The 24,084-nt window shown below is 54.2% G+C and overlaps 1 protein-coding gene and 2 long non-coding RNA genes across 15 annotated transcripts in view; 2 read left to right on the plus strand and 1 right to left on the minus strand.

The window, feature by feature from the left end:
- The window catches only part of LOC118925749 (uncharacterized), a 33,921-nt gene extending 32,263 nt beyond the window's left edge, over window positions 1-1,658 (plus strand). Inside the window, exon 3 of the long non-coding RNA XR_005030173.2 lies at window positions 1,343-1,658. This is a non-coding gene — a long non-coding RNA (uncharacterized LOC118925749). The remainder of the gene's footprint in view (window positions 1-1,342) is intronic.
- A 1,395-nt stretch (window positions 1,659-3,053) lies between these two features.
- Window positions 3,054-24,084, plus strand: MAP7D1 (MAP7 domain containing 1). Of its 8 annotated transcripts, none has more exons than XM_036911892.2 (18): window positions 3,056-3,379; window positions 15,025-15,363; window positions 15,562-15,630; window positions 16,201-16,364; window positions 17,078-17,183; window positions 18,610-18,720; window positions 19,898-20,020; window positions 20,117-20,283; window positions 20,384-20,526; window positions 21,080-21,408; window positions 21,712-21,889; window positions 21,977-22,115; window positions 22,203-22,307; window positions 22,551-22,604; window positions 22,796-22,835; window positions 22,929-23,019; window positions 23,135-23,328; window positions 23,488-24,084. In XM_036911892.2, exons 1-18 carry the CDS (start codon window positions 3,334-3,336, stop codon window positions 23,496-23,498), a joined length of 2,409 nt encoding a protein of 802 aa, XP_036767787.2. In that variant the 5' UTR covers window positions 3,056-3,333; the 3' UTR covers window positions 23,499-24,084. The 8 variants fall into 8 exon arrangements, with proteins under 8 accessions (XP_036767784.2, XP_036767783.2, XP_036767788.2 ...); XM_036911891.2 differs by having other exon boundaries at window positions 3,057-3,379; window positions 17,078-17,192; XM_036911889.2 differs by having other exon boundaries at window positions 3,054-3,379; window positions 19,898-20,283.
- LOC118925748 (uncharacterized) lies at window positions 9,060-21,659 on the minus strand. Of its 6 annotated transcripts, XR_005030169.2 has the most exons (6): window positions 21,538-21,645; window positions 18,854-18,918; window positions 17,323-17,459; window positions 17,051-17,238; window positions 14,220-14,258; window positions 9,060-10,330 (listed from the first exon to the last, which is right to left on the minus strand). It is a non-coding gene; the product is annotated as an uncharacterized LOC118925748 (long non-coding RNA). The 6 variants fall into 6 exon arrangements; XR_005030168.2 differs by lacking the exon at window positions 18,854-18,918 and having other exon boundaries at window positions 21,538-21,659; XR_005030170.2 differs by lacking the exons at window positions 18,854-18,918; window positions 21,538-21,645 and adding an exon at window positions 19,634-19,900.

Consider the following 24,084-nt stretch of genomic DNA (forward strand, 5'->3'; position numbering starts at 1 on the left):
GGTGGGGTGGAAGTTAGAATCTGGTGTCTGCTATCTCCGCTGCCCCCACCATGAGGCCTCTCCCACTTCCTACTTTGTGGTGTGTAGGTGGCCTCCAGGGCCTCTGTCCTGATTTATATCTTTGTGTCAATTCTCCCAGTGATTTCCTTCACCACTCCATTGGGTTCATTCTGGACCCTGTACCACCAAACCCGGGAGGTTACAAATGCTTTTGCCTCTGGCCTCCCCCTAAGGATATCAGGAAGTGGGTATGTTTCTGATCCCCATTCAGTGATCTGCCCCCTAGCCTCAGCCCAGCCATGTGGTTAATGGCTCATTCCTGCCTGTTTCCGTGGAGGGGGAGGTGATTGCCCTGGTCAGTAGGGGAGGCAATGACAGAAGTCCTAGCCCCTCACAGAAGAGGGTGGGATGTTCTGTTGGAGCGTCAGCCCCTGTTGCAAATGTCCCCACTCGCTTCTTTTCTGGGATATAATATTAGGCGGGTCTTGTGGGGTCCCCAGGCAGTGTTACCCAGTTCCAAACCCAAAGAGAGACACCTACTCTAAATCCTTTAAGTTGCTGGAGTCTGGAATGTGCCTGGGATCCTGGTCAATCGGGAGAGAAGTGGGGAGAATTTAGGAGAGAATCCACCTATTCACTCCAATGTAATCAGTCACAGGACACTGGTACTTTCCTGGCTCCCCTTCAGTCATCCCCCCAGGACTTACCATGGACCCATCAACTGGGAAGCCTTCTGGGGCTGGCCAGGAAAACTGTCACATTGCCTAACCCCCCAGATGCCCTGCTGGTAGCATCTTGTGAGGGACTGCAGGTGCCTCCACCTCAGTCTGGAGAAAGGTTCCTCATCCTTGGCACCACTGACATTTTGGGCCTGGTGACTAGACTCTGGGGTGGCCCTGTACGTTGTGGCATGTTAAACAGCACCTCTGGCATCTAAGTACTAGAGGCCAGTAATACCCTCAGTTGTGACAACCAAAAGTGCCTCTAGATATTGCCAAATGTCCCCTGGGGAACAAAAATGCCTCTGGTTGAGAACCACTGATGTAGGCGAATACATCACTGTCTCTGCAGTGAGTTCCTAGAGTCAACCCCAGATCATTAGACACAATCGAGGATTTACAGTTCTGAAGGACTCCTCACCCTTCCCCTTTCCAAGAACCTTCGACAGCTCCACCGTCGTCTACATCATGTAGATCATGTCAGTTGACATTCAGATCCTCCTATAGAAGCCATTCCTGTCCTGTTTTTTCATCTTTAGCTACCACTTCCCTCCCGACTATTCTTGAGCTCTAGCCAGTGAGGGTATCTCACTATTCCTACTTATATGTCTTTGTCTCTTTAGTAACCTCAAGACCACAGACAGAGGAAAGAGAAGAACCATCCCAGAGGGCTCTCCTCTGTTGGATTTTGTTCATGATTTCTGAGTCTAGTCACTGCCTTGCTCAGTGTGGGCCTGTTCAGCTCTGGAAGATGCACATGCTGAAGCCTTTAACGCCACACAGGATAGTCATGGATTCCATCACCCACATGGTGCCATCACTCTGCAGATGGGATGGCTGATGACAGTGATTGGAGGATCTGCTCCTCCTCCTAATTTACTTTTACTTTTGAAGCAGATTACCCATCACCATCATTATCCTTATTCATTAAACACTTCCTCTCCACTTCCTTATTTAACCTTTATAATGACCCCATGAAACCTTATGGTACTTTGCTTTTCTTGATTTTATAGGTAATCAAACCGAGTTTCAGAAAAGTTAGGACATTAGCTTAAGGTTACCAGCTCTGGTTGCAGGCCTTCCATCATCCTTTTCTAATGAGTTTTGAGCCAGAGGGGACACTATTCCCTCCCCAGGGGCCCTTCCAAGAGTATTCAGACTCCCAACTACTCACTCCTCCCAGGACAAACTACTCTCAGGTTGCCTGGGACCCAGACCCTTTTGTTCCCCACCCTCCCTCTTAAAATGGCTGTTCTCAGGAGCTGCTCAAAGGAAGCAGACGCTGGCGGGAATGGGGGACAGGACAGCATCTCACTGGGCCTAATCTCTGGACAATGGAGAACTAGAGAACTGACCTTCTCAAAGTCAGGACAAAGGGCAGGGAGGGGGTGGCAGGGCCCAGCTGCACCTCCTCCTTCCTCTCCACTGTCAATCCCTGAAGCACCAGCATTGATCGATGTTCCCAGCAAGCTCCCCACTCTCCTGCCCAGGCTGGGCCTGACTTGGCTTGAGGCCCCACCTCTGCTGACACTAACAAGGGGATTTGGGTACCACTCCAGAGGGCTGGGAAGCATGGCTACTCGGGGGAAGTCAGAAGGGGTTCACTCCTTCCTTAACAGGCTACAGGGGAGAAAATCCTTCCCGGGAGATTGGAGAGGTCCTCTGATGGGAGTGGGAAGGTTCAGAGCCAGGACCACCCGGCTTGGAGCCGGGAGAGCCCCAGCAGATTAGACTTGCATAAAGCATCCGTGCAGGCCTGTAGCTTCCCCAGAGGAGCAGGGGAGACGCCAACCGTAGCATGCTGCAGAAAGGTCGGCAGCAAGGCTCCCGGGCCTCTCCCCATTCCAGCCATCACCCGGGACAGAAAGCATAGCCCTTTCAGGGGTCTCCTTGTGGCCCTCCGTAAGGTCTCCCGACGTCCCTCGGGCGGAGTTTGAGGGGGGTTCGGAAGAGAATTTAGACTTAAAGCTGCTGCCAAGGGCCCAGAACCGGAGCTCCCAGGCTCCACGGTGGGACTGGGGGCGCCCCCAACGGCTCCCCCCAGTCCCAGCAGCGGATGAGTCACCAGAGCGCTCCCTACATAGTCTTCTCGCGCTGCGGCGCGTACCAACGCGGGGCCGCAGGGGGAGGCAGCTCGACGGGCGGCCCGCGGGAGCCGTGGCGTCCCCTCCGCCGCGGCCGCAGGAGAGGTGTCAGCAGGCTCGAGGCCCCGCACTCCAGGGCGGGGGCGGGGCGGGCGGGGCGGGCGCGCGCGGCGATTCTGTCCCCAGGCACTGAGGGAGCGGCCCTCCCCGCAGCGCACTTGGTACGCGCCAGCGAGGAGGTCAGGCCCAGCCCTGGCGGTACAATAGGGTTGGGCCGCGGCCGGGACTGGGCCGGCGCCGGGCAGGGAGGGAGCGGGATTGCGGCCGGAGCCTACAGACACTGGGCGACCGGCGACTCCGAGCCTCGCAAGGCCACCAGCCGAACCAGCCTCCATCTTCTCCGGAGCGCCCGGGCCTCCGAGTCGTTGCCCGCCGGGCCGGGCCGGGCGTGATGCGCCGCGGGACCCCTATCCTGGCCGCTGGCCGCCGCCGCCCCTGAGACCCCTAGGCCCCCCAGTGACGCCACAGCCATGGAGAGCGGCCCACATGCCGAGCCGGGTGCCGACGCACCCCCAGGTACGCGGGAGCCACGCAGAGGCGAGATGAGAGGTCGAGGGGCCCCAGAAAGGCCGAGGATGAGGCTGGCCCGCTGGGCGGGGACCCCTCCCCACCGCGCCCTCTGACCACTTGGGAGTTTAAAAATAAAAGCTGCGGCGGCGGCAGCTTGGGGCCACCGACGCATCTTCTGACAGCTGCCCCCTCCCCCACCCGGGGCGCTGGGACGCACTGGGTGGCGGGATCCGCGGGCAGCCCACTTAAGAGTTATTGGGGTGACCCTTCCGCCCCTGCCTAGTGCCACCTCGGCTTGCCCGCCCACACACCCTTCCCGATCCACTCCAGGCCCTGAAGATCCTCTATTCCAGAGCTGGGGTGTCTGTCCTCACCCTCCCTGGTGGTCATGTGTGTGACCTTAGCCTGAATGTGTGTATTGGGGGGTACAGATTATCAGGGCTGGAGACCCGCATACCGAAGCCTAGGCCCTGGCGCCCTCCATACCAAGGCCCTGGCCCAGACCTTGCCCCCACCCCATCCCTCCAGCTGCCGCGCAAAGGGCCTGTTGCTGCAGCCGGCCGGCAAGGAGGGAGGGGAGGAGTGGGGGAGGTCTCTAGCGGCGGCTGCCAAGTAACCCGCCGGATAAAGGCGAGGGGGAGGGGGAGGCGGCATTGTTTGGGGCGAGGGCGGGAGCTGGGCAGGGGGCCGCCTCCCCTGCAGCCAGGCCTACTCTGGAGCCCACCCAGCCCGATTTGGGGAGGAAGGGGACAGAAGTAAATCTGCTTATCCTGCTGTCCTCCTTCCTAGACTCTCCGGGCCTTTCTCCCGGGAGAATGAGGTGAAGGCTGAAGGCCAGCACTCCCGGGACCTGCCACATCATTCCATCATTCCTCAGCCCGAGCCTTTGGACCCCCCTTACACACACACACACACACAATCTCTCTCTTTCTAGGCCCCAGACCATCAAAGCTCCTCTCCCCTCACCCTTCCAACCACCAGTGCCTAGGACTTCTGCAAATCCCATTCGGATCTGGGAGCAGCTGATGAGGGGGTGGGGACAGGTTTCTGGTTGGGCCTGGTGTTGGAGGGAGGGATTTCTCTTTCTCTTTCTTCCTGGAAGGGGAGGGAAGAGCATAATTACCTAGGACCCAAGTTCTGTTCTCACTGACTCAGGGGGAGGTGGCCCCAACCTCACACCTCCATAGAGTCCTAGAACCTAATCCCGTCACCTCCCTGCCCCCTGGGGCATGGGCCCAGGATGAAACAGTGTCTGTGGGTGCGGAGAGCCCAGGACAAGGTGGAGCCGCTTGGCTGTGGGTGGGCTCCTCCCCGTGCCAGCGTGGGTGCTTCGAGGGGACCGTGTGGGTGTGGGAGCTGGAGGGCACAGAGGGGAGGCTCTCAGACTGGTGTGGTTCAGGAGGTTCACAGGCTGTGCTGGAACAATGGCACTTGGGTCAGTCTGCTGAGCCTGAAAGGGGACACCCAAGGAAGCCTAGGCAGGGTCCATTCCGTCTACTCGCTGGCCCCCTCATCTGAGGTCCCTGGCATTGGCATATATATCGGAGCCTGAATAGGGGTGGTTATTATGCCATAGATGAGGCCTGAGTGGGTGGCTAATTTATAATTAGGGCACTTGAGTGGGATGCCTGGACTGAATATGAATGCATGGGGGTGGGTGTGCCTGGCTGTACTGGGGGGCCTGGGTGGGGGGAGCCTGCATACAGTGTCCTGGATTGGAAAGATTCTTCTATATACAGGGACCTAAATGGAGTTACATGGGAACCTGAATCAGAATGGTGGTTGTTCCCTACACAGAGAGAAGTTAAAGGTGACAGGGGCCCCTATGAGCCAACACCTTCCAGGGAGTAAAGATAGTGCCCTGTGAGTTTGAGGCACTGGTCAGAGACACCGAGTACATGATGTGATCTCTGCCCTCTTTGAGCTCCCTCCACACATTGAGCATTAACAAGAGGCAACACAGAGCAGGGGACAAGTATGAACAGAAGCAAGTGACTTACCTGCTCTGGCTACAGTTTATGCCCCTGGAAAATGGAGGTAGTGTTATTAACCTTGCGGGGTCAATGTGAGGGTTAGAGATGATGTATCTAAAGGAAGATGACACACAGACGCCCACAGGACAGTGTTATTACCATTATTGTGGTTGTGCTCATCGGAACTGGTGCCAGCGGGGAGGTACAAAATATGTGGAAGGTGAAGGCAGGAACTGGGAGTCAGTTTGCTTAAGAGTGTAAACTTGAATCAAATAGTTTTAAGTCTCCCCTTCGTAACTTACTACTGTGTGATCTTAGGCAAGTTGTTTAACCTAAATCTTAAATGTTCCCATCTATAAAATGAGCATAATGCTAGAAATTAGCTCACAAAGACATTGAGATCATTTGATGAATACATAAAATGCTTAGCCTAGATCTTGGCATGCAGTAAATGCTCAATAAACTCTAGCTATTTGGTTTTGTTTTTTATTGCCTTCAGAGACCTGTAAGAAGAAGATGTGATGAATTAGAACTTCAGGCGGTAAATGTGGAACCGAGGGCAAGGAGGAGGGAAGAACTTCTGGACAGACATGAGCCAGGGTGCATCTGGAGAACAGAGGGGCCCACATACTGGAGTAAGGCAGTGGGGGTGGGGGGAGAGACCCAGGAGATGGGTGCAGCCAGCCAGCACACCATACTGATGCCCATCATGTGCCAGCTCAGTGCTGGCTGTGCAGATGGCAGAGAAGGGAACCAGACAGTCACCCCCCACCCCAAAGAGCTTCTGGCCCAGTGGGGGAAGCAGACTTGTTCACTGCAGAGAACCCCTGGTGTAATGGTGATGCAGTGGTCTGTGGGCTCTGCTTGTGGATGGCATCATAGGGGATGAGGCCTTGGAGGTGGACCTGAAAGGATGAGTACAAGTTGCTGAGATTGGCAAAATGAGCCATGTCTCTACATACAGCAGCCAGCCTGGCCGGCACCTCCCACTGACAGCTTCAGTCCCCACTTGGGCTGGTGGACCCAGGAATGAGGCGTCTAATGAGCCCCTAATGTGCAGTTGTACATATGCAAATAAGGAGGAAGGGGCATTAGGCCAGTTTACTCCCCCTTCCCCCTAGGAATGGGCATCAGCTGCTGGTGGCTGAAGGAGTGGGCAATGAGCTGAAAGCCAGACCCAGACTAGAGTGGTGGCACTTGAGAGCAGTCAGGGCAGGTCTTGGGTCTGACCAAGGCTGGAAGTTAGGCCACAAGCAGTTGGGAGCCATGTCCTTGGGTCCCACTGGACCTTGGGGCCAGGGAGCCAGATAATGCAGCTCTGTTGGCTGTGGTAGCTCTGCCTGGCACCCCAGGGCACAGCCTTCAGCATCTCCTCTGGCACCTCTCAGCTGCAGCTCTGCCCTGCCGGGAGCAGAGCATGGCATCACTGCCCCCATCACCAGCTGTAAAAGGAGATGTGGACCAGGAATAGACTCCCAGGTGATTCAACTTCTCCCACTCCTATAAAAAGCCATCTCTGTGCCAGGCATAATGGTTATTTAGTGTGTCATGTGCATCGTTTCATTTGATCCTCAAAACAGTCCTGAGTAGAGAACAGTATCGTCTCCATTTTATAGATGAGGCTCAGAGTGGAAAGTCACTTGCCCAAAGTCACACAGCTAGGAACTGGCAGTGACTGAATTTGAACCCATGTCCATCTGACTCTAAAGACTGTACACCAAACCCCTATGCTGAATTATCATGACCAAGCCAGCCATTATAGAATCTGGCCTGCTTCTCTTGCATGGCTGATCATCTATGGGGATCTTGGTCTTGAGGACCTGGTGGTCTTTTCTCTGGCAGGCAGGAGGAGAGCCAGTAGAGCCCTGGGTCCCTTGTGCATCCTGCCAAGTTGGAACAAGTCAGACCAGGAGGAGGCCCTGGATCCAGGCAGTGGTGACAGTCCAGCCAGTGGACTATCCTCAGGCTTTGGCCTAAAGCTGGGCCTCTGCCCTCAACATCTAGGCCCCTGCGTGGGCAACCCTGCTGGGGCTGAGGGAGGGCCATAGTGGGCCCCCCACCCCCGCTACGGGATAGGGTCATTTCCTGCCGCCTAAAATAACAGGAAGTGGGTGCTCCTGATTGGAGGCTGAGAACAATGGCTGCCAACCCATTCAGAGAGCTCCTTCAGATCTGCAGCCTCAGTTGGGCTCCCAGCTTTATCACCCATAGACACCTACAGCCAGGCCCTGGTACCCTGCTACCAAGGGCCTGTGGCCAGGTTCTGAGGACTGCTGAAGCAGGCTGCCCCCTCCTAGTTCACTCCCTCTCAGAGCTGGTACTTCTCAGTCCTGGCCGGGAGTAATGCTGCCCCCTACAGGTCCCCTCTGTCCCAGCCTCACAATCAGGCATCTCTCAGGGTTTGTCTTTTCTGCCCATCCCTGTCCTCCTAGCCCAGATCTCTCCAGGAGGAGAACCCAGGAAGCTGCCCACTTTGGGTAACAGAGTAAAGGTACAGACTCACACAGATTTGTGTCCAAACCCCAGCTTTGCCCCTCACCAGCTGTGTGATTTAAGTAAGTGTCTTTATCTCTCCGAATCTGTTCCTTGTTTGTAAAATGGACTAATACCTACCTCATAGGATTGTGGTGAAGATGAAATGCAATGATGTGTTAAAGCGTTTAGCTGTGCCTGACACAGCATTAGCTATTGCTGCTGTCAGTTGGACTTTTCCTTGGGCCCAGGTAAAGGTGTGCCCAGAAGAGGCAGAGCAGAAGTGACTGGATGAGGCTGTGTAAATATACTGGGGACATTGTATCTCTGAGTGTTTGTGTCTCTAAGGCTTCGTGTGAGCCTCAGAGGGGTTGCCTGGCTCCGTGTGTGTGTGTGTGTGTGTGTCTAAGGATATGAGTATGTGTGTATCTGTGTAGAGTTCTGAATCCCAGTAAGTCTTCTTCCTGTGTGTATGAGAGAGAGAAAGAATATGTCCCGACTCTTGCTATTGTGTAGGCTCTGTCCACATTGTCTGGGTGTTTCCCTCTCTGTGGTGTGTACTCTCTGTCTCCCTGTCAGCCTCCTGTCGTCATTTGTCTTGTCTAGCACTGCCATCTAAGAAGCTGCTGAGAGAGCCAGGAGGGCTCTGGCTAGAAGCATTGATCACTGTCCTGTTCCCTCTCTCTGCCTTTTGCCTCTGCCTCCCATGCCCCCACCCAGGGGTGCTGTCTGTGCATCCCCTTCTGCTTGCTCTGCCCCCTGGAGGAAGACCAATCCCCCCCACTCCCTGCCAGTGCCTCACTTCCTGCCTCCTAGTGGCCAGCCCGGGCAGGAGCTTGCCTTCCCTGCATTCCTGCGCTCTGAGCTCAGTGCCTGCCTGCCCCACCTACACCCTTCACCATCACGGGGCAGCCTCCTGGGGAACCACCAAATCATTTCCTTCTGCAGGGAACAGGCAGGAACTTTGGGAGGGGTGATGTGACGCCTACCAGAAACAGTGTGACATCAGGGTTTTGTGAGACAGCCTCAGGTTCCTATCCAACCTCTGACACTGACATGAGCAATTCACTTAACCTGTTTGAGTAATTTTTCTCACCTGTGAAACGGGGACCATCCATAATACTTTCCTTTTAGGGCTGTTATAAGAATTACCTAAGAGAAAGTGCCTGATAAGTTAGGGCTTCAATAAATTAGTTTATTTCCCTTCCTGGGTGTAGGAGCTGGCAAGGCACACACAAGGCTCTAAAATGATCAAGACATTGAGGGTTAAAGAGGCTAGGCTTTGAATCAGCTGGGGGAGTGACTCCATGCTATCTAGGTAGCCTTCCACAGCCAGCCAGCCAGCTAGCCAGCCAGCCGTCCATCCAACCAGATTTTCATTAAACAGACACAGAACTCCTACTCTGCTCTGGGCAGGTCCTGGTTAAGGCTCTGGGACTGCAAGAAGGATTAAGACCCAGTCTCTTCTCTCCACAAGCTCTCCCATTGGTGGAGGCAGGGGCGCAGGCAAACAGAAAAGCCAGACTGAGCTATCAGTGTTTGAGGGGAATATTTGGTCTGGCAGCGGTGGTTGGGGTAGGAAGAGGGAGAGGAGAGGAAAGGACTGCCAGCTACCAGATGATGGAGATGGGGAGTAGGCTCCCCGAGACATGTGACAGGTCCTCTGAGAGATGTGGCCCAGACCCTGCCGCAGACCCCAGTACGTGCCTCCTTGGGGCTCTCGAGAAGACAAGCTTACTGCCCCTATGGCCAGCTCCCATGCCTCTGCCCTGCTAATGCTGTGTGTCAAGAAATAAATACAAGCTATCTGTCCCTTATCCAGTTCTTAACAAATACTTCTGGTAGATACCAACATAGCAAAATAAAACTAACAGTGGCTAAAACCTCACAATTTGATACAGACCAAAAATGAAGTAGCTGAAAAATCACATTCACTTGGTGATTGAAAATGAGGGTAATCAGAAATTGGCTTCACTGTATTATATAGATAATTAACCAAGGAATTAATTTGGCTTAATACAATTTGTCCTGGATAACACTGTCCCAATGACATTTCGTCAGAGTTGCATCATTCTCGGGAAAATATCTGTACTCAGGTTCAATGGTCCACCAGGTCAGAAGAAGAGCTCCAGATGTGCTGTGTGCCTCCTGAGAAGTCTTTGTTGCTGAGCCACTGGAGTAAACACTATTAGCTCTATTAACTTCTACCTGAGTGCCTTAGTCCAGGAAGCTGCTCAGACTCAATTGAGATGGAGTTGTCTTGCTTCTCTTGAAGTGTTTATTCATTTGCAGTAAGTTACCACATGGATTTCTCTTTATTCAAGTAAAAATCTCCTTCTCTACACCCTGCTTTAGGCCACAGTGCCTTCCAAGTACAGCGCTTTATTCTCATGCAACAGCATTTCATGACCATTTCCATGTACTTGGCACTGTGGTAGCTGCTCGTGATGCAGCAGCAAGAAAGCAGACATGGCCCAGTCCTTGTAGGGCTTCCTCACAGTCTAGGGGGAGGCTGATAATAACAAAAGAGCCACACAAGGAAGTTTGAAACTGTAACACTCAATAGGGCTGCAACAAGAGGCACGTGAAGCCATGACTGTAATGAGGGAGTTTATCCCGATCAGAAAGGCCAGGGAGGGCTTGCCTGAGGAAATGATGAGTGAGCTAAGAGCTGAAGGGTAAATGAGAGTTAACTCAGTAAAGAGAAGGAAGAGAATGTGCAAAGGCCCTGTGGCAGGAGGGAGCATGGATAGTTACCTGAATTAAAAGACGGTCAGTGTGGCCGGAGTACAGAGAGCAAGTAGGGACATGGAGAGGAGATTCAAGAGGTGGAGGACAGCGGAAGAGAGGTGCTGGAAGACAGGGAATTCAGACTGTGTGAGACTTGTAGCTTGGGTTCAAGAATTTTGTCTTTACCTTTAGAGCAGTGGGAAGCCACAGAGAGGTTTCATGTGACAAAGAGTATGATGATCAGATGTGTATTTGGGAACAACTACTCTGGGTGCCCCATGGAAAGAAGAGTGAGAATGGGCAGGAGGAGAGCAGTGGGAGGACTTTGTAATCAGGTAAGAGAGGTGCTGGTGATACTTGCCAGGGTGGAGCTCACGGACCTTCATTCAACAGATAGTTGTGGGCATCTATGTGCCAGGCCATTTTGGCCATGGAGATAGGACAGATAACAAAACACAAAAATTTGTGCCCTCATGGAGATGATCTTCTAGCGGTGGGAGATAGTGTTAAAATGGTATTAATACTTATGGATAAAAATAGAATTGGAGAGAAAAAAAAGTTGGGAAGGTGAGGAGACTTCAATTGCAGTTTTTCATTTTAAATAGGAGGTCAAGGAAGAAAGGACATTGAAGTAAAGGCCTGAAAGAGGTGAGGGAAATACACTGATTCTGGGGGCAGAGAGTTCTTGGCAGGGAGAAAGGCGAGCCAGTGCCCCTGAGGCGGGTGCATGCCTGGCACCTTTAAGGAACAGTGGCTGAAACATTCTGAGCAGGGGTGAAGAGAGGGGGCATCCTGAGGGGCCTTGGAGGCCATCTGGCTTTTCCTCCCATGACTTGGGGCACCTTGAGAGGATTTTATCAAGAGGAGCGATTTGGTCTGATTTATTTTTAAACAGAATCACTCTGTTACTGTGTTGGGAAAATACCAAAGGGGAACAAAGGATGGTAGCAGGGGTCTTTTATAAGGGCCAGTGGCTGAACCAAGATGACAGAAATGGAGATAGAAGTGATTGGATTCAGGATATATTTTTCACATTGAGCCAAAAAGATTTGCTGATAGATTAGATGTGGAGTGTGAGGTAAGATTCTAAAATGGTTCCGAGAATTTTGGCCTAGGAAACTGGAAGGATGGGTTTGTCATTGACTGAGATGGGAAAACTGGTGGAGGAGCAGGGTTTTGTGAGGTGCTCAGCTTTGGATATAAGTTCGGAGTGTCTGTAAGACATCCATGGGTGTCAAGTAGGGAGTTTCATGAGCAAAACTGGAACTCAAGGGAGAAGTCTAGGCTGGAGATACAAATTTGGTTGTCATCAGCAGAGCAATGGTATTTAAAGCCATGAGTCTCGATGAGGTCACCGAGGGAGTGTGTGTAGACAGAAAAGGGATGAGGTCCTGCACTGAGCCCTGGGGCAGTCCTGCGCAGAGAGGTTAAGAAGCTAAGGAGTGGTCGGTAAAGAAGATGGAGAAGTCACAGCCAACAAGGTAGGAGGAAAACCAGGAGAGGTGCTGTCTTCAAAGCCAAGCACAGAGTGTTCAAAGAGCACCAAGGGATCAATTGTGTCAAAGGCAGCTGCTCCATTAGCAAGACAAGGACCGAGAAATGCTGGCTGATCTAGCAATGCCAAGGTCATTGGCGACCTTGAGAAGAGCTGTGTCAGGGAGCAGTGGGGATGAAAGCCTGACCCAAGTGGACTCTTGTGGCAGAGATGGGAAGAAGTGGACAGAATCTTCCAGGCAGGTGCTAGTTACTGAGAGCCTGCCATGTGCCAGAGATGACATACTTTCTCACTGTCAATCCCAACAACTCAGTGAGGAAACTGAGGCTCAGATAGGTTCAGGGTCCCACAGCAGAGCTGGGATTCCCCACCCAGGCCGGCCTGCCCAACTCTGAAGCCTAAGACCTTTCCCCTGTGCTGCATGTGAAGCCCAGGTGTGGGCTTTTCCAGGCCTCACACTCTCCTTCCTGCCAGGCTCTCCTCACACAACTCATCAGGACCTAGTTGGAGATTCATTCTCTTGCCTACTGGGTGTGATTTGCCTAGGTGTAGCCAACACCCGCCTACCAGTGTTCCTTGCAACACCTGTAGCACGCACAGGTGCTAGGAGAATGGCAATACACAGCCCTCGCCCTCAGCTTTCAAGCTTAGTGCTTACACACCTAGACCGTTTGGCCCCAGACAGTCCTGGGTTCAAATCCTGCCTCTGCCACGTACTTGTTCTGTGACCCTCGGCAAGTCACTTATTAGGATAAGCTTTGACTGTCCCATCTGTATAATGCAGATAAGGATCTCTGTTCCTCAGAGCTCATATGGGGATGCTGGATTGGAATAAAAAGAGCCTAGCTCAGCTCTTGGTACGTAGTAAATACTCACTGAGTGGTTGCTACTAGTTTTATTTACTGTTGCATTGGAAAGGAGTTTACAATTGGTGAGGAAATAGACTAGCAAGTGACCAGGCAGCCTTCTACTGGTGTGGGAAAAGCTAGGTGGGCTGCCATGCAGCCTAGAGGCTGGCAGAATGGGATGGGTTAGGGAGACAAGGGCCTTAGCTGGGGCTCTTGCCTGGAGCCCAGGAAGCTGGAAGGGAAGGAGTGAGGGGAAAGTAGCCTCAGATAAATTCATTGCATAATATGTATTACCTCATACTGCCTTAAGCAGAGGCAGGAGGGTGCAGCAGGTGAGAACATGGGCTCTGGTGACAGATGCTGGCTTCAAATACAGGCTCCTTCACTTACCAGCTGAGTGACCTCAAATCACTTTACTTAACCTCTTTTTGTTTATAGTGCCTCCTTCATAAGAATTGTCAGTGAAGATTAAAACTAATAAAGGTATAATGCCTTGAATATAGAAAGTCCTCAAAAAATATGTAACTGTTAATAGTCGCTGTTAATCACTAATACTCACCATAATCTTGTGAGGTAGGTATATCTGTATTTATAGAAGAGGAGCTGTGGCACAGAGAGGGTCTGTAACTAGCCGAAGGTCACACAGTTAGTGGAGAAGCTAGAATTAATATTCAGATAGTCTGCCTTCAGGCAGATATTCAACCACTGGACACCCATCTCCCTGAAAAAAGGCGCCCAGAGTCCCAAGGGTAACTCCTTGAGAGTGCCACCTCCTTATACACACGTTGTCACCCACAGGGATGGGGAGTTTGTCAACCTCTGAGAGGGCCAGGTTTCCCAGGGCAGAGGACCTAGGATAGTTGGAGGCACCTGATTGGAGCAAAAAACGCCTCTTTAGATTCACCTCCCCACAGACGCTCGTCCTGCTCTCTAAGCTCAGGCCAGTGGCTATGACCCCCCTGGTCCCCTCAGTGCCCAAAGGGGAACAGCAGATGGCACCAGGGCTCACTGTGCAGAGGCTTCTCCTCTCAGCTTCCTAAGAACCACAGGGGAAGGGAGGGAAGTGTTTGCTGGCACATGACTTGTGCCAGGCACTTTACTGACATCCCTACCAGCTTGGGCTCATTATTCCCATTCACAGATATGAAAACTGAGGCTTAAAGAGGTTGCACAGCTCACCAAGTCTACCTGCTGAGGGGGCAGGCCCTCCCTTCCTGTCTTGAGGTGGTGAAATCAGGATGGACCCCCATCTGACTGACTCTGAAGCCTGTCTTACCACTGTCTTGTAGTGTACATGTGCTCACATGTGTGTATATACTTGTACATACCAAATCATGTGGCGTCCTTACACGGCATTTTGATGTCTTCTGCAGGGAAAAGGAATTATTCTAGTAATTCTAATGACTGTACAGGACCTAGAATTATTTATGTCTTAAAATAAAAAATCTGAGAGTGGTAGGAAGAGAAAAATGATTACTAAGTGGATGTGGCAGGTTGCCCCCCGCTTTGGGAATTTTTGCAACATGGGCATCCCACTTGCACCCATGCTTGTGTCCTTCCCCTTGGCCAGTCCCCTATGCCCAGCACTGGCACCTTCTGGGCACAAGGCCTGGGTTGGGCACTGTGGCCCCAAGTAAAGCAGAAAGGTGAGGGAGGCAGATGTGGAAGCCACTTGTTACCATTTGGGGCACTAGTAAGTGTTTCTAATACACCCTGCTCCCTCCTGCCTCTTTGAAAACATTCTGTTGCCCAGAACCCTCTCCTCTGTGCTTTGTCCATTCCAGCTCATCCTATAGACCTCAGCTTGGTGGTTACTTCTTCAGGAAGCCCCCCAAATGTAGGTTAACCACCTCTGATATGTGGCACACAGATATAGTACTTATTCTAAACTGGAATTACTTAGTTCTTTGCCTGCTGTGCTAGAAGATGGGTTCCACAGAGGCAGGGACCGTGGCTGTTTTCTCATCATTATATCATTAGTATCTCTGAACAGGGTCTGGTACACAGAAGAAACTCAATATTAACATGTTGGGTGAGTGAATGAGTAAGTCAGTTGGACAGGGAAAGAGCTACATGTTGAACTGATGGCACAGATCTACAATCTGATTCTCCTCTCTTCTGTTGGTCTTCCAGCTGTGGCAGCCAGGACTCCCTCAGAGCCAAGACCTTCTCCAGAAGGTGACCCCTCCCCACCACCACCACCATCAGCCCTGGTGCCTGACACTCCCCCGGATACTCCTCCTGCCTTGAAGAATGCCACTAGCCCTAAGCAGCTCTCACTGGAACAAGAGAGCCCCCCAGGGCCAACTGGGCCCAGGCCAGCCCCTCAGCAAGAAGAGTCCCCTTTCTCAGAAGTGAAGATCAGGGGACCCACTCCACCAGCCACAGGCCCACGGGATGCCAGGCCTCCTCGAAGGAGCAGCCAACCGTCCCCAACAGTGCCAGCCTCTGACAGCCCTCCCACCAAGCAAGGTGTGTGTGATGCCCCTAGTCCTGGGCCCAAACCCCTCGGCTCAGGATTCCAGCCCTGGGTAATGCCACCAGAGGGACTATCTTCTGCCCCAAAGGACATGGGAAAGGATTGGGGTGGGGATGAGATAGAGTCCTGAGGCTGACTTCCCTCTGTGGGGAGCCTCTTCACCTAAGTCGATTCTTGTTCCCTCTACTAAGATGTAAAGAAGGCAGGAGAGAGACATAAGCTGGCAAAGGAGCGGCGAGAAGAGCGGGCCAAGTACCTGGGTGAGTACTGGGGAAGCGTCGTCATGTCCACCATTGGCAGCCTATCAGTAACACTAACACTGCAGGAACACTGCATTATGCTCAGTGTGCAAAGAACTGTATGTGTGGTGTCCCATTTTACCCTCTCCACCCATTTTGAGGATGAGGAAACAGGCTTGGAGAGACCAAATCATTTGCCTTAAGCCACACACCTAGTGGAGCAGCTGAGATTCAGACCTGGAAGCCTCATCTTACTCCAAATCCCATGCTCTTAATCACAGTATGTGAAAATCTGTCCAGCAGATCCCAGAGTCAGACAGGGATCAGGCACTGAAGAACTTATTTCTCCTTCAGCTTCAAGAGCCCATAAGAACAATAGAGGAGAAATGGGCCTCCCCTCTGGGAAACCCTCATTCTGAAGCCTGAGCCCGTCTTTAGGAAGCCCTGCAATTTGAGGGTGGAGGCACATCCCTCCCCAAGCTGGCAGGACAAAGACCCACCCAAGGCCAGGTTAACACGGCAAGCCACTTCTGGAGGAGACCTGCTTGGCCGCTGCAGACCCCTCACACCCCTGGGACTCCTTTCCCGCAGCGGCCAAGAAGGCAGTGTGGCTGGAGAAGGAGGAGAAGGCCAAGGTGCTGCGGGAGAAGCAGCTCCAGGAGCGCCGGCGGCGGCTGGAGGAGCAGCGGCTTAAAGCTGAGCAACGCCGGGCAGCCCTGGAGGAGCGGCAGCGGCAGAAGCTGGAGAAAAACAAGGTGCATTTGGGCCTATTTCTGTCTGAGTATATACGGATCTGGGTACACGTGTGTGTACACGTCTGTACACTGCTCAGTGTGTATACACACCTGTGTTCATGCCTGCAGTTGTGTCCCTTAGTGTACATCTGGGCATCTGTGTGACTGCAGACATGTTTGGTTCTACACGTGTGTGGGTGGGCACCTGTACCCATGCGCTGTCAGTACAGATATTTGCATGTGTGCCCCACGTATGTGTATTTGTATGTGTGCAGAGATGTGTCTGTGTGAGTGTGCTGAGCTCCACAACGTGAGGAGAGTCCTGGCTTGAGCACCCATCAGGATATAAGGGAAAAGGTGGCCTGGCCCTGCCCTGAAGCCTCAGGTTGAAAAGAAAACACAGTCACAAGGTCAGGATCCTCAGTGCCAGGAGGCCATGGCTCCACCTGGGAGCCCCAGGCAGGGAGAGTCCCTGTTCTTCTATCCTCAGAGAAACACTCATACACCCAGGAAATGACTCAAGAACAGTGAAAAGCTCCCCCAGAACAAGTTGAAAGGGATCTGTTGCAAGTAGTCTTTAATCACAGCAAGGATGCGGTAACCTTGGTTACCAGCAATGAGTCAGGCAAAGCTTCTAGGGGTGGGGGAGGCATGTCACAGGAGCCAGGGGGCCTTTCTCCCAGGAATGACTGATTTTGAGCTCAGACCTCTCTCCTCTCCCCTTTCCCCTTCAGGAGCGCTATGAAGCAGCTATCCAGCGGTCAGTGAAGAAGACGTGGGCTGAAATCCGGCAGCAGCGTTGGTCTTGGGCAGGGGCCCTGCACCACAGCTCCCCAGGACGTAAGACCAGTGAGTGGGCTGGAGGGGCTGGTGGGTGGCTGGGCAAGGTTGGGGCCTGAGGAGTTGGGGAGGGGAGCAGCTTCAGTGCCAGGAGCTGGCAGCTCCCTGCAGCAGGTATGACTTGCTTCAGGTGACTTACGTGTCTTCTGGAGTGATCTGTAAACCACAGTGTCCCTTCCCAAGAATGTCCACCACCAAGTCGGAGGCAGATTCTCTTCATTGGGCTTGCTCCTTAAACCTCTGTCATTTTAGATTAGCCTTCTTTGTTCCTGTCAACTGTTATTAGTTGATGATACACAAAAGAGCATTTTAATTCCCTGCAGACACTGGATATTTAAAGAAAACTATCACCCCCTTATGTACCTGTCTTGGAAGGTAGATTTTTGTCTCTGAGTTTTCTTCATGTAGGGCCATCATGGATTTTTGTCTGATTCTTTGCTGGCATGTATGTACCACTGTGTTTGGAAGTCTTTATGTAATGGCAAGTTTCAGTATTCCTAGCTGTGTATCTTTTGCTGTATGTGCTCATGGATCTGGGTGTCGTGTTCTTAATACCTTTGCCTTGGTGTGTCTGTGGCCTTGTCTACTTCAGTAAGAACTCCCAAGTCAGACAGAACTGGGTTAGGATCCCAGCTCTGGCACTTGACCTCTAACTTCTCGATGTCTCACTTCCTTCATCTGTAAAATGGGGATAACAATACTACTTGCCTCCAAGGTTGTAGGTAGATGTTTGGGAGGATCAAGTGAGGTAACATGTGTGTGGTGCCCAGCACAGTGTCTGGTACATGGTAAGCATCCAACAAATGTCAGCTGTTAAAAATACCACGATTAACTTGCTTCAATGTGTTTGTGCCTGTGTGCATCTGGGTCTGACACATTATCCGTCAGTGTTTGTGTTTCTATATCTATGCATGTCTGCACACTCATGTGCATGCAGAAACACCTACCACTCTCTATGCCCATGCCTGCATGTCTTCGTGTGTCTGTATGAACACGTGGATTTGTACGAGTGACTGTGACCATGGGTTCTTCTACTTAGGAACAACTCTGCATTTTTCCCAGTATGTGGGTGTCGTAGCCATAGCGCCTTGGCTGGGCAATGTCAGCAAGCACCAATGCTGGGTGGTTGGGGAGGAGGGGCTGCAGCGCCCAGCCCTAGGGAATGCCTTCCTGGCCAGAAAGGCTATAGTTTCTCAAGTTTTACTCCATCTCCTTCCTCTGCTCCTTCTCCGTCGGCTCCCCCAATCCAGGTTGTCTCTAGTCACCCACCCCTCCTCCCAGAGTCAAGTCTGCCTCCTCCTCCCCTTCCTGGCCTGTCCACTCTTCCCTCTCCCACCCTGCCGCGGAGCATCCTGCATGGAAGGCCTCAGTGCACCCCCTGGCTCCTGTCTGGCCCGGCCCTAATGCCGTGTCTTTTCCCCTCCAGGTGGGAGCAGGTGCTCCGTGTCGGCAGTAAACCTGCCCAAACACGTGGACTCTATAATCAACAAGCGGCTCTCAAAGTCCTCTGCCACGCTCTGGAACTCCCCCAGTAGAAGTAAGAGAAGGCCCAGTCCTCCTCCCTCCAGAGCACCTTGTAGCCCCCACCAAGCCTCCTCCAGAGCTCAGCAAGAACCCCAGGTCCCTGGAGCCCGCACATACTCCAGGTCTCCATCCCCACTCTATCCCACCTGGGCCTCTGTGCCCCTTGGGGGAGCCGGCATTTGGGTCTGGACCCTGAGGACAGAGGTGTACCCTGCAGGGGAGGAAAAAAGAGACAAAGGGCAGTGTCCCAGCAGGCAGAGAGCCTGGCTGGGCCTTAAGAGCAGGTGGGGTTGCGGGTAGGTGGAGGAAGGGGATGGGCAGGGAGTCTCATCTCCAACCACAGCCAGCTGGCCTAGGCTAGCCTTAGGCAGTGGCCTTGCCCCCAAGTACCAGAGTGGCCTGGCTGTTGTGTGTATGGAGGAGGCCCCTTATTCTGCCTCCACCCTGGAGCCCTCTGTGCTCCATGTATCTGTGTCCTCTCTGGCTTCAGAGCCCCAGCCATGGCCTTAGCTGGGTGGTGAACCAGGGTGGCATGACCCCTGCCCTCCACCATGCCCTGGTGCTCACATGTGAAGGGGCTATGGTAGCAGTTATTTATAAGTTTCTCCAGCCTTTATTTGGTTGCTGTGTTCCCTAGCAACCAAATCAGCTGCTCTACCAACCCCACCTGACTGAGGCTTAAAAATAACTCAGCAGCTGAGGGGACAGAGCCCGATGGCACAGGGCAGTCAGGCCCCCTGGCAGCCTGTCCCTGGCATGGGACACCTAAAAGCTGGGACTCTGATGAGTCAGAGGAGCACAGGGACCCCTCACTGTCCCAAATTCATGGGGTCATGCCTCCCCAGGCCAGCCCTCTAGGGGAGGAGGAGGGCCCTACAGTGGGATTCGGAGTCCCACCATCCTGGGTAGCTCCTTTCTATACTCACAGTTCAGAGACCTTTCACCTGGGAGAGTGGTAGGAGGGCACCCTCAAGCAATGCACACATTGCCCTGGGAAGTGTCTTATTGCCTGGGTCTGCAGTGGAGGTCAGACCCCAGGGCAGACAAGTGTGGCCCCACATGATTGGAAGGAGAGTCCTCCTGGGAGGAACTCGTTGGGCTTGGCATTGGGGATGGCACCTGGAGGTCTCCCTATGCCTCTGCCTACTGCGGCCTTCTGCGGTAACCGCCTTCTGGCATTGTCCCTCTAGATCGCAGCCTGCAGCTGAGCGCATGGGAGAGCAGCATCGTGGACCGTCTGATGACGCCCACCCTTTCCTTCCTGGCACGGAGTCGCAGTGCAGTAACACTGCCCCGCAATGGCCGGGACCAGGGTAGGGGCGGCGGCCCTGGGCGAACCCGCACAAGGGGCGGGGCAGGGGCCAGCCTCGCCGGAGGAATGCACCTAGACCGCGCTCATCCCTCTGCAGCCGTGCCCGTGTGCCCGCGCTCGGCCTCCGCCAGCCCCCTGACGCCGTTGTGCAGCGCTCCGCGAAGCGTGCATCGCTGCGCCCCTGCCGGGGAGCGCGGGGATCGCCGCAAGCCCAGCACTGGGGGCAGCCCCGCCCAGGTCCGCCGCCGGCCCGAGGCCTCGCCGGTAAGTGGCCGCGCGGCGAGGGGACAGGAGCCCGGCGGAGGAGCGCGGCGCCACTGACCACTGCTCCCCTTTCCCCGCTCTCCTTCTCCGTGTTCGCCAGATTCAGAAAAAGGAGAAGAAGGACAAGGAGCGGGAAAACGAGAAGGAGAAGAGTGCCCTGGCCCGGGAACGCAGCCTCAAGAAGCGCCAGTCGCTGCCGCCTCCTCCGCGCCCACGCCTCTCCGCCGGCGCTGGCGAGCTCAGGTGCGCACGCGCGGGGGCGGGGCCGGCAGCCACCGGCCCTGCCATCCATTCATTCGCAGTTATTTGTAGGGCACCCACTAGAATGAAAGCTCCCTGAGGACAGATTTCTTTCTATTTCTCTTTCTTTCCATCTTTCTTCCTTGCTTTTTTGTTTTGATCACTGAGGTATCCTAGCACCGAGAACAGTGCCTGGCATCTAGTAAGCACTCAGCAAATACCTGCGGAATGAATGAATGGATCTGCCAGGTACTGTTCTGGGTGCTGAGGACACTTGGGTGAGCCAAGCCAGGCCTAGTTCTTGCTCTTATTAATCTTACAGGCCACTGGGGAGACAGACCTTATACAAAGACTCACAAATGAATATGTGATAACAAACTGGAATATATGCTCTAAAAGGAAATAATTTGGTTCTGTGAGAACATATTCTGTGTCAGCAGGGTGCTGACCTGGGTAGCGGGGGGAAACAGGACACTTCCTTGGGGAAGTGACATACTCAGTGTGTGTGGGGGTTTACCCTGTACCCTCAAGGCCTCACTCTTCCCTTTTCTCTCAGTCCCAAATCAAAGGCCCGGCCATCTTCTCCCTCCACATCCTGGCATAGGCCTGCCTCTCCCTGCCCCAGCCCAGGGCCAGGCCATGCTCTGCCCCCAAAACCACCGTCTCCCCGAGGCACCACTGCATCGCCCAAGGGGAGGGTTCGGAGGAAGGATGAGGCAAAGGAGAGCCCCAGCACAGCAGGACCTGAGGACAAGAGCCAGAGCAAAGGCAAGGCCAGCGACGAGAAGGAGCCAGCAGACCCAGCCTCACCAGCACCCTCACCTGTGCCCTCACCCACCCCAGCCCTGCCCCAAAAGGAGCAGCCCACAGTGGAGACCCCCACAGGTGGGCATGAGAGGGGAGCGAAAGGTGGGCAGGGCAAGAGAACCCGGTTTTGCCTGTGTGAAGGAGTCAGAGGTAGCCCAGAGGTGGAGGTGGACTGGGTATTGGGAGACAGGAAGGACAGGCTTCTACCTTAGCAGATCCAGGTCCAGAACACAGGCCAGAAGGGAGGACCACAAGCACTCGGAAGTGATGGCAGAGGTTGGGTGGCTGGGCTGCCTTGAGTCCTGGAAGCACGAGCATGCAAGGGGGATGGAGGTGCCTGTGCTAGGGTGTGCTAACTCCTGGTCCTGGATCCCACTCCAGATGCTGCTGTCCTGACCTCACCCCCAGCCGCTGCTACCGCGGTGACCCCTAGCAAACCCATGGCGGGCACCACAGACCGAGAAGAGGCCACTCGGCTCCTGGCTGAGAAGCGGCGCCAGGCCCGTGAGCAGCGGGAGCGCGAGGAACAGGAGCGGAGGCTGCAGGCAGAAAGGGACAAGTGAGTGCGCCCTCAGGCACTGAGGGGGCCCTCACTGAGGCTGCGGAAGTAGCGCGGGACTGATCCCGAGTGCCCTCTGTCCCCCAGACGAATGCGAGAGGAGCAGCTGGCGCGGGAGGCCGAGGCCCGGGCCGAGAGGGAGGCGGAGGCCCGGAGGCGGGAGGAGCAAGAGGCCCGAGAGAAGGCGCAGGCGGAGCAGGAGGAGCAGGAGCGGCTGCAGAAGCAGGTCCGCGGGTGGGCAGCCCTGGCTGGGGGCTGGCCTGGAGGCAAGGCTGGAGTACAGCTGCTTAAAGCTCACGGGGGTTTCCGGCAGAAAGAGGAGGCCGAAGCTCGTTCCCGGGAAGAGGCGGAGCGGCAGCGTCTGGAGCGGGAAAAGCACTTCCAGCGGGAGGAGCAGGAACGGCAAGAGCGCAAGAAGGTAGGCAGAGTAGCGGGCGGTGCTTCCGTAGGCGTGGCCTGGCGCCCGTGGGCGGGGCTGGCGGTGGGCCCTGCCTTGGGTGTGTGAACTGCAGGACCAGGAGTTGGGGCAAGTTCTGGTTCCTGGTTTGGAAATGATTGGTGTGAGTGGAAAGGAACCTGAGACTTAGGACCGGAGCCGGCTGGTGGGAGGTTTAGGAATCGGACAGGGCTTGGGCCTAACTGATGTCGGGCCTCCCAACAGCGTCTGGAGGAGATAATGAAGAGGACTCGCAAGTCAGAAGCTGCTGAAACCAAGGTCAGGATTCCCCAAAGAGCAGTGCTGGGAGTGGAGGCCCTGTGAGGAAGGGAGGTTGGGGAAAGCCGTTGAAGGTGGAGGAAGGAGGCTGTGGGTGTGTCCCTCAGCTTCTGGGGGCGGGGAGTGGTAGAATTCAGCACCTTAGTCTGGTGGAAGCCCTTGAGTCTGACTGCTCTTCCTCTTCAAAGCAGAAGCCAGACAGAAATGAGGCAAAAAACAATTCCAGCCCAGGTAAAGGCCCTGTTCTCATCTCTGTCCCATTTCCCATCCTAGACCTCCTCCCCTCACCAGGCCCTAACTGATGGCCATTCCTTCCCTTGATAGACCCTGTGAAAGTTGGGGACTCTCGGCCGTCAGGGCTGCAGAAGGAGGCTTTGCAGAAGGAGGAACTGGCCTCCCAGGAGCCTCAGTGGAGGTACAGCTCCAATCCCAGGGGCACTGAGCAGGGAGGTAGGGTCGTGCTGGAGCTGTGGGGTGCCTGGGCTGTCCTGGGATGGGAAGTGCCTGAGCGTTGGCCCCTGTATCCACAGTCTGCCAAGCAAGGAGTCACCGGGGTCCCTGGTGAATGGCCTGCAGCCTCTCCCAGCACACCAGGAAAATGGCTTCTCCCCTAAGGGACCCTCTGGGGACAAAAGTCTGGGCCGAACGCCAGAGGCACTCCTGCCCTTTGCAGAGGCAGAAGCCTTCCTCAAGAAAGCCGTTGTGCAGCCCCCACAGGTCACAGGTAGGGATCCCTGGACCCATAGCCTTCCCTCCCAGCAGCCTTCCATGGCCTCTCTTCCAGCTCTGCCAGAGGCTCCCTCACACTCCACTCTGAAGACTCCCGGTCGTCTGAGCTTGGCATGGTTTTCCCTGACTATTTCTCCTCCCGTTTTTTCCCCAGAAGTCCTTTAAGGGTTTGCCTTGGACCAGGCACAGCTGTGAGAGCTCCTCTGCATCACCTATCAGGATGTCTGGAAGAGAAAGAGACAGAACAAAGCCAGAAGTGGCCTGGGCCCCTGGGGGTGGGTCCTCTCTGTTATTTTTAATCTGCACCTTATAGACTGATGTCTCTTTGGCGGAGCCAGACCCTGCCCCTCAGTGCATTCGTGTGCTCACACATGCGGACACCCCTCCCCCCATACACACACATACACTCACAGCCTCTCTGGCCTCTTCCCTTGGGGATGGGCCACCTGTAGTATTTGCCTTGGTTTGGTGGGGTACAGTGGATGTGAATACTGTAAATAGCTTGTGCTCAGATGCCTCTGTGTGGAGGAGGGGAGATGCAGGAAGCAGACCCTCCCAAGACTCCCTAGGGAAATCTTCCTCTCTCTATTTAACTGTAACTGGGGAGGAACCAGATCTGGGGACGGGGGTTACCTTGGACCACAGGATACTGGTTGTTTTAGGGGTACCCATGCCCCCTGCCCTCACCTGGAATCAGTGTTATTGCATCTGATCGAACTTCTGCAGAAATAAAATGAGACTAATTCTGCCA

This window comes from Manis pentadactyla, chromosome 4 (genome assembly GCF_030020395.1).
Source record: "Manis pentadactyla isolate mManPen7 chromosome 4, mManPen7.hap1, whole genome shotgun sequence".
Lineage (NCBI taxonomy): Eukaryota > Metazoa > Chordata > Mammalia > Pholidota > Manidae > Manis > Manis pentadactyla.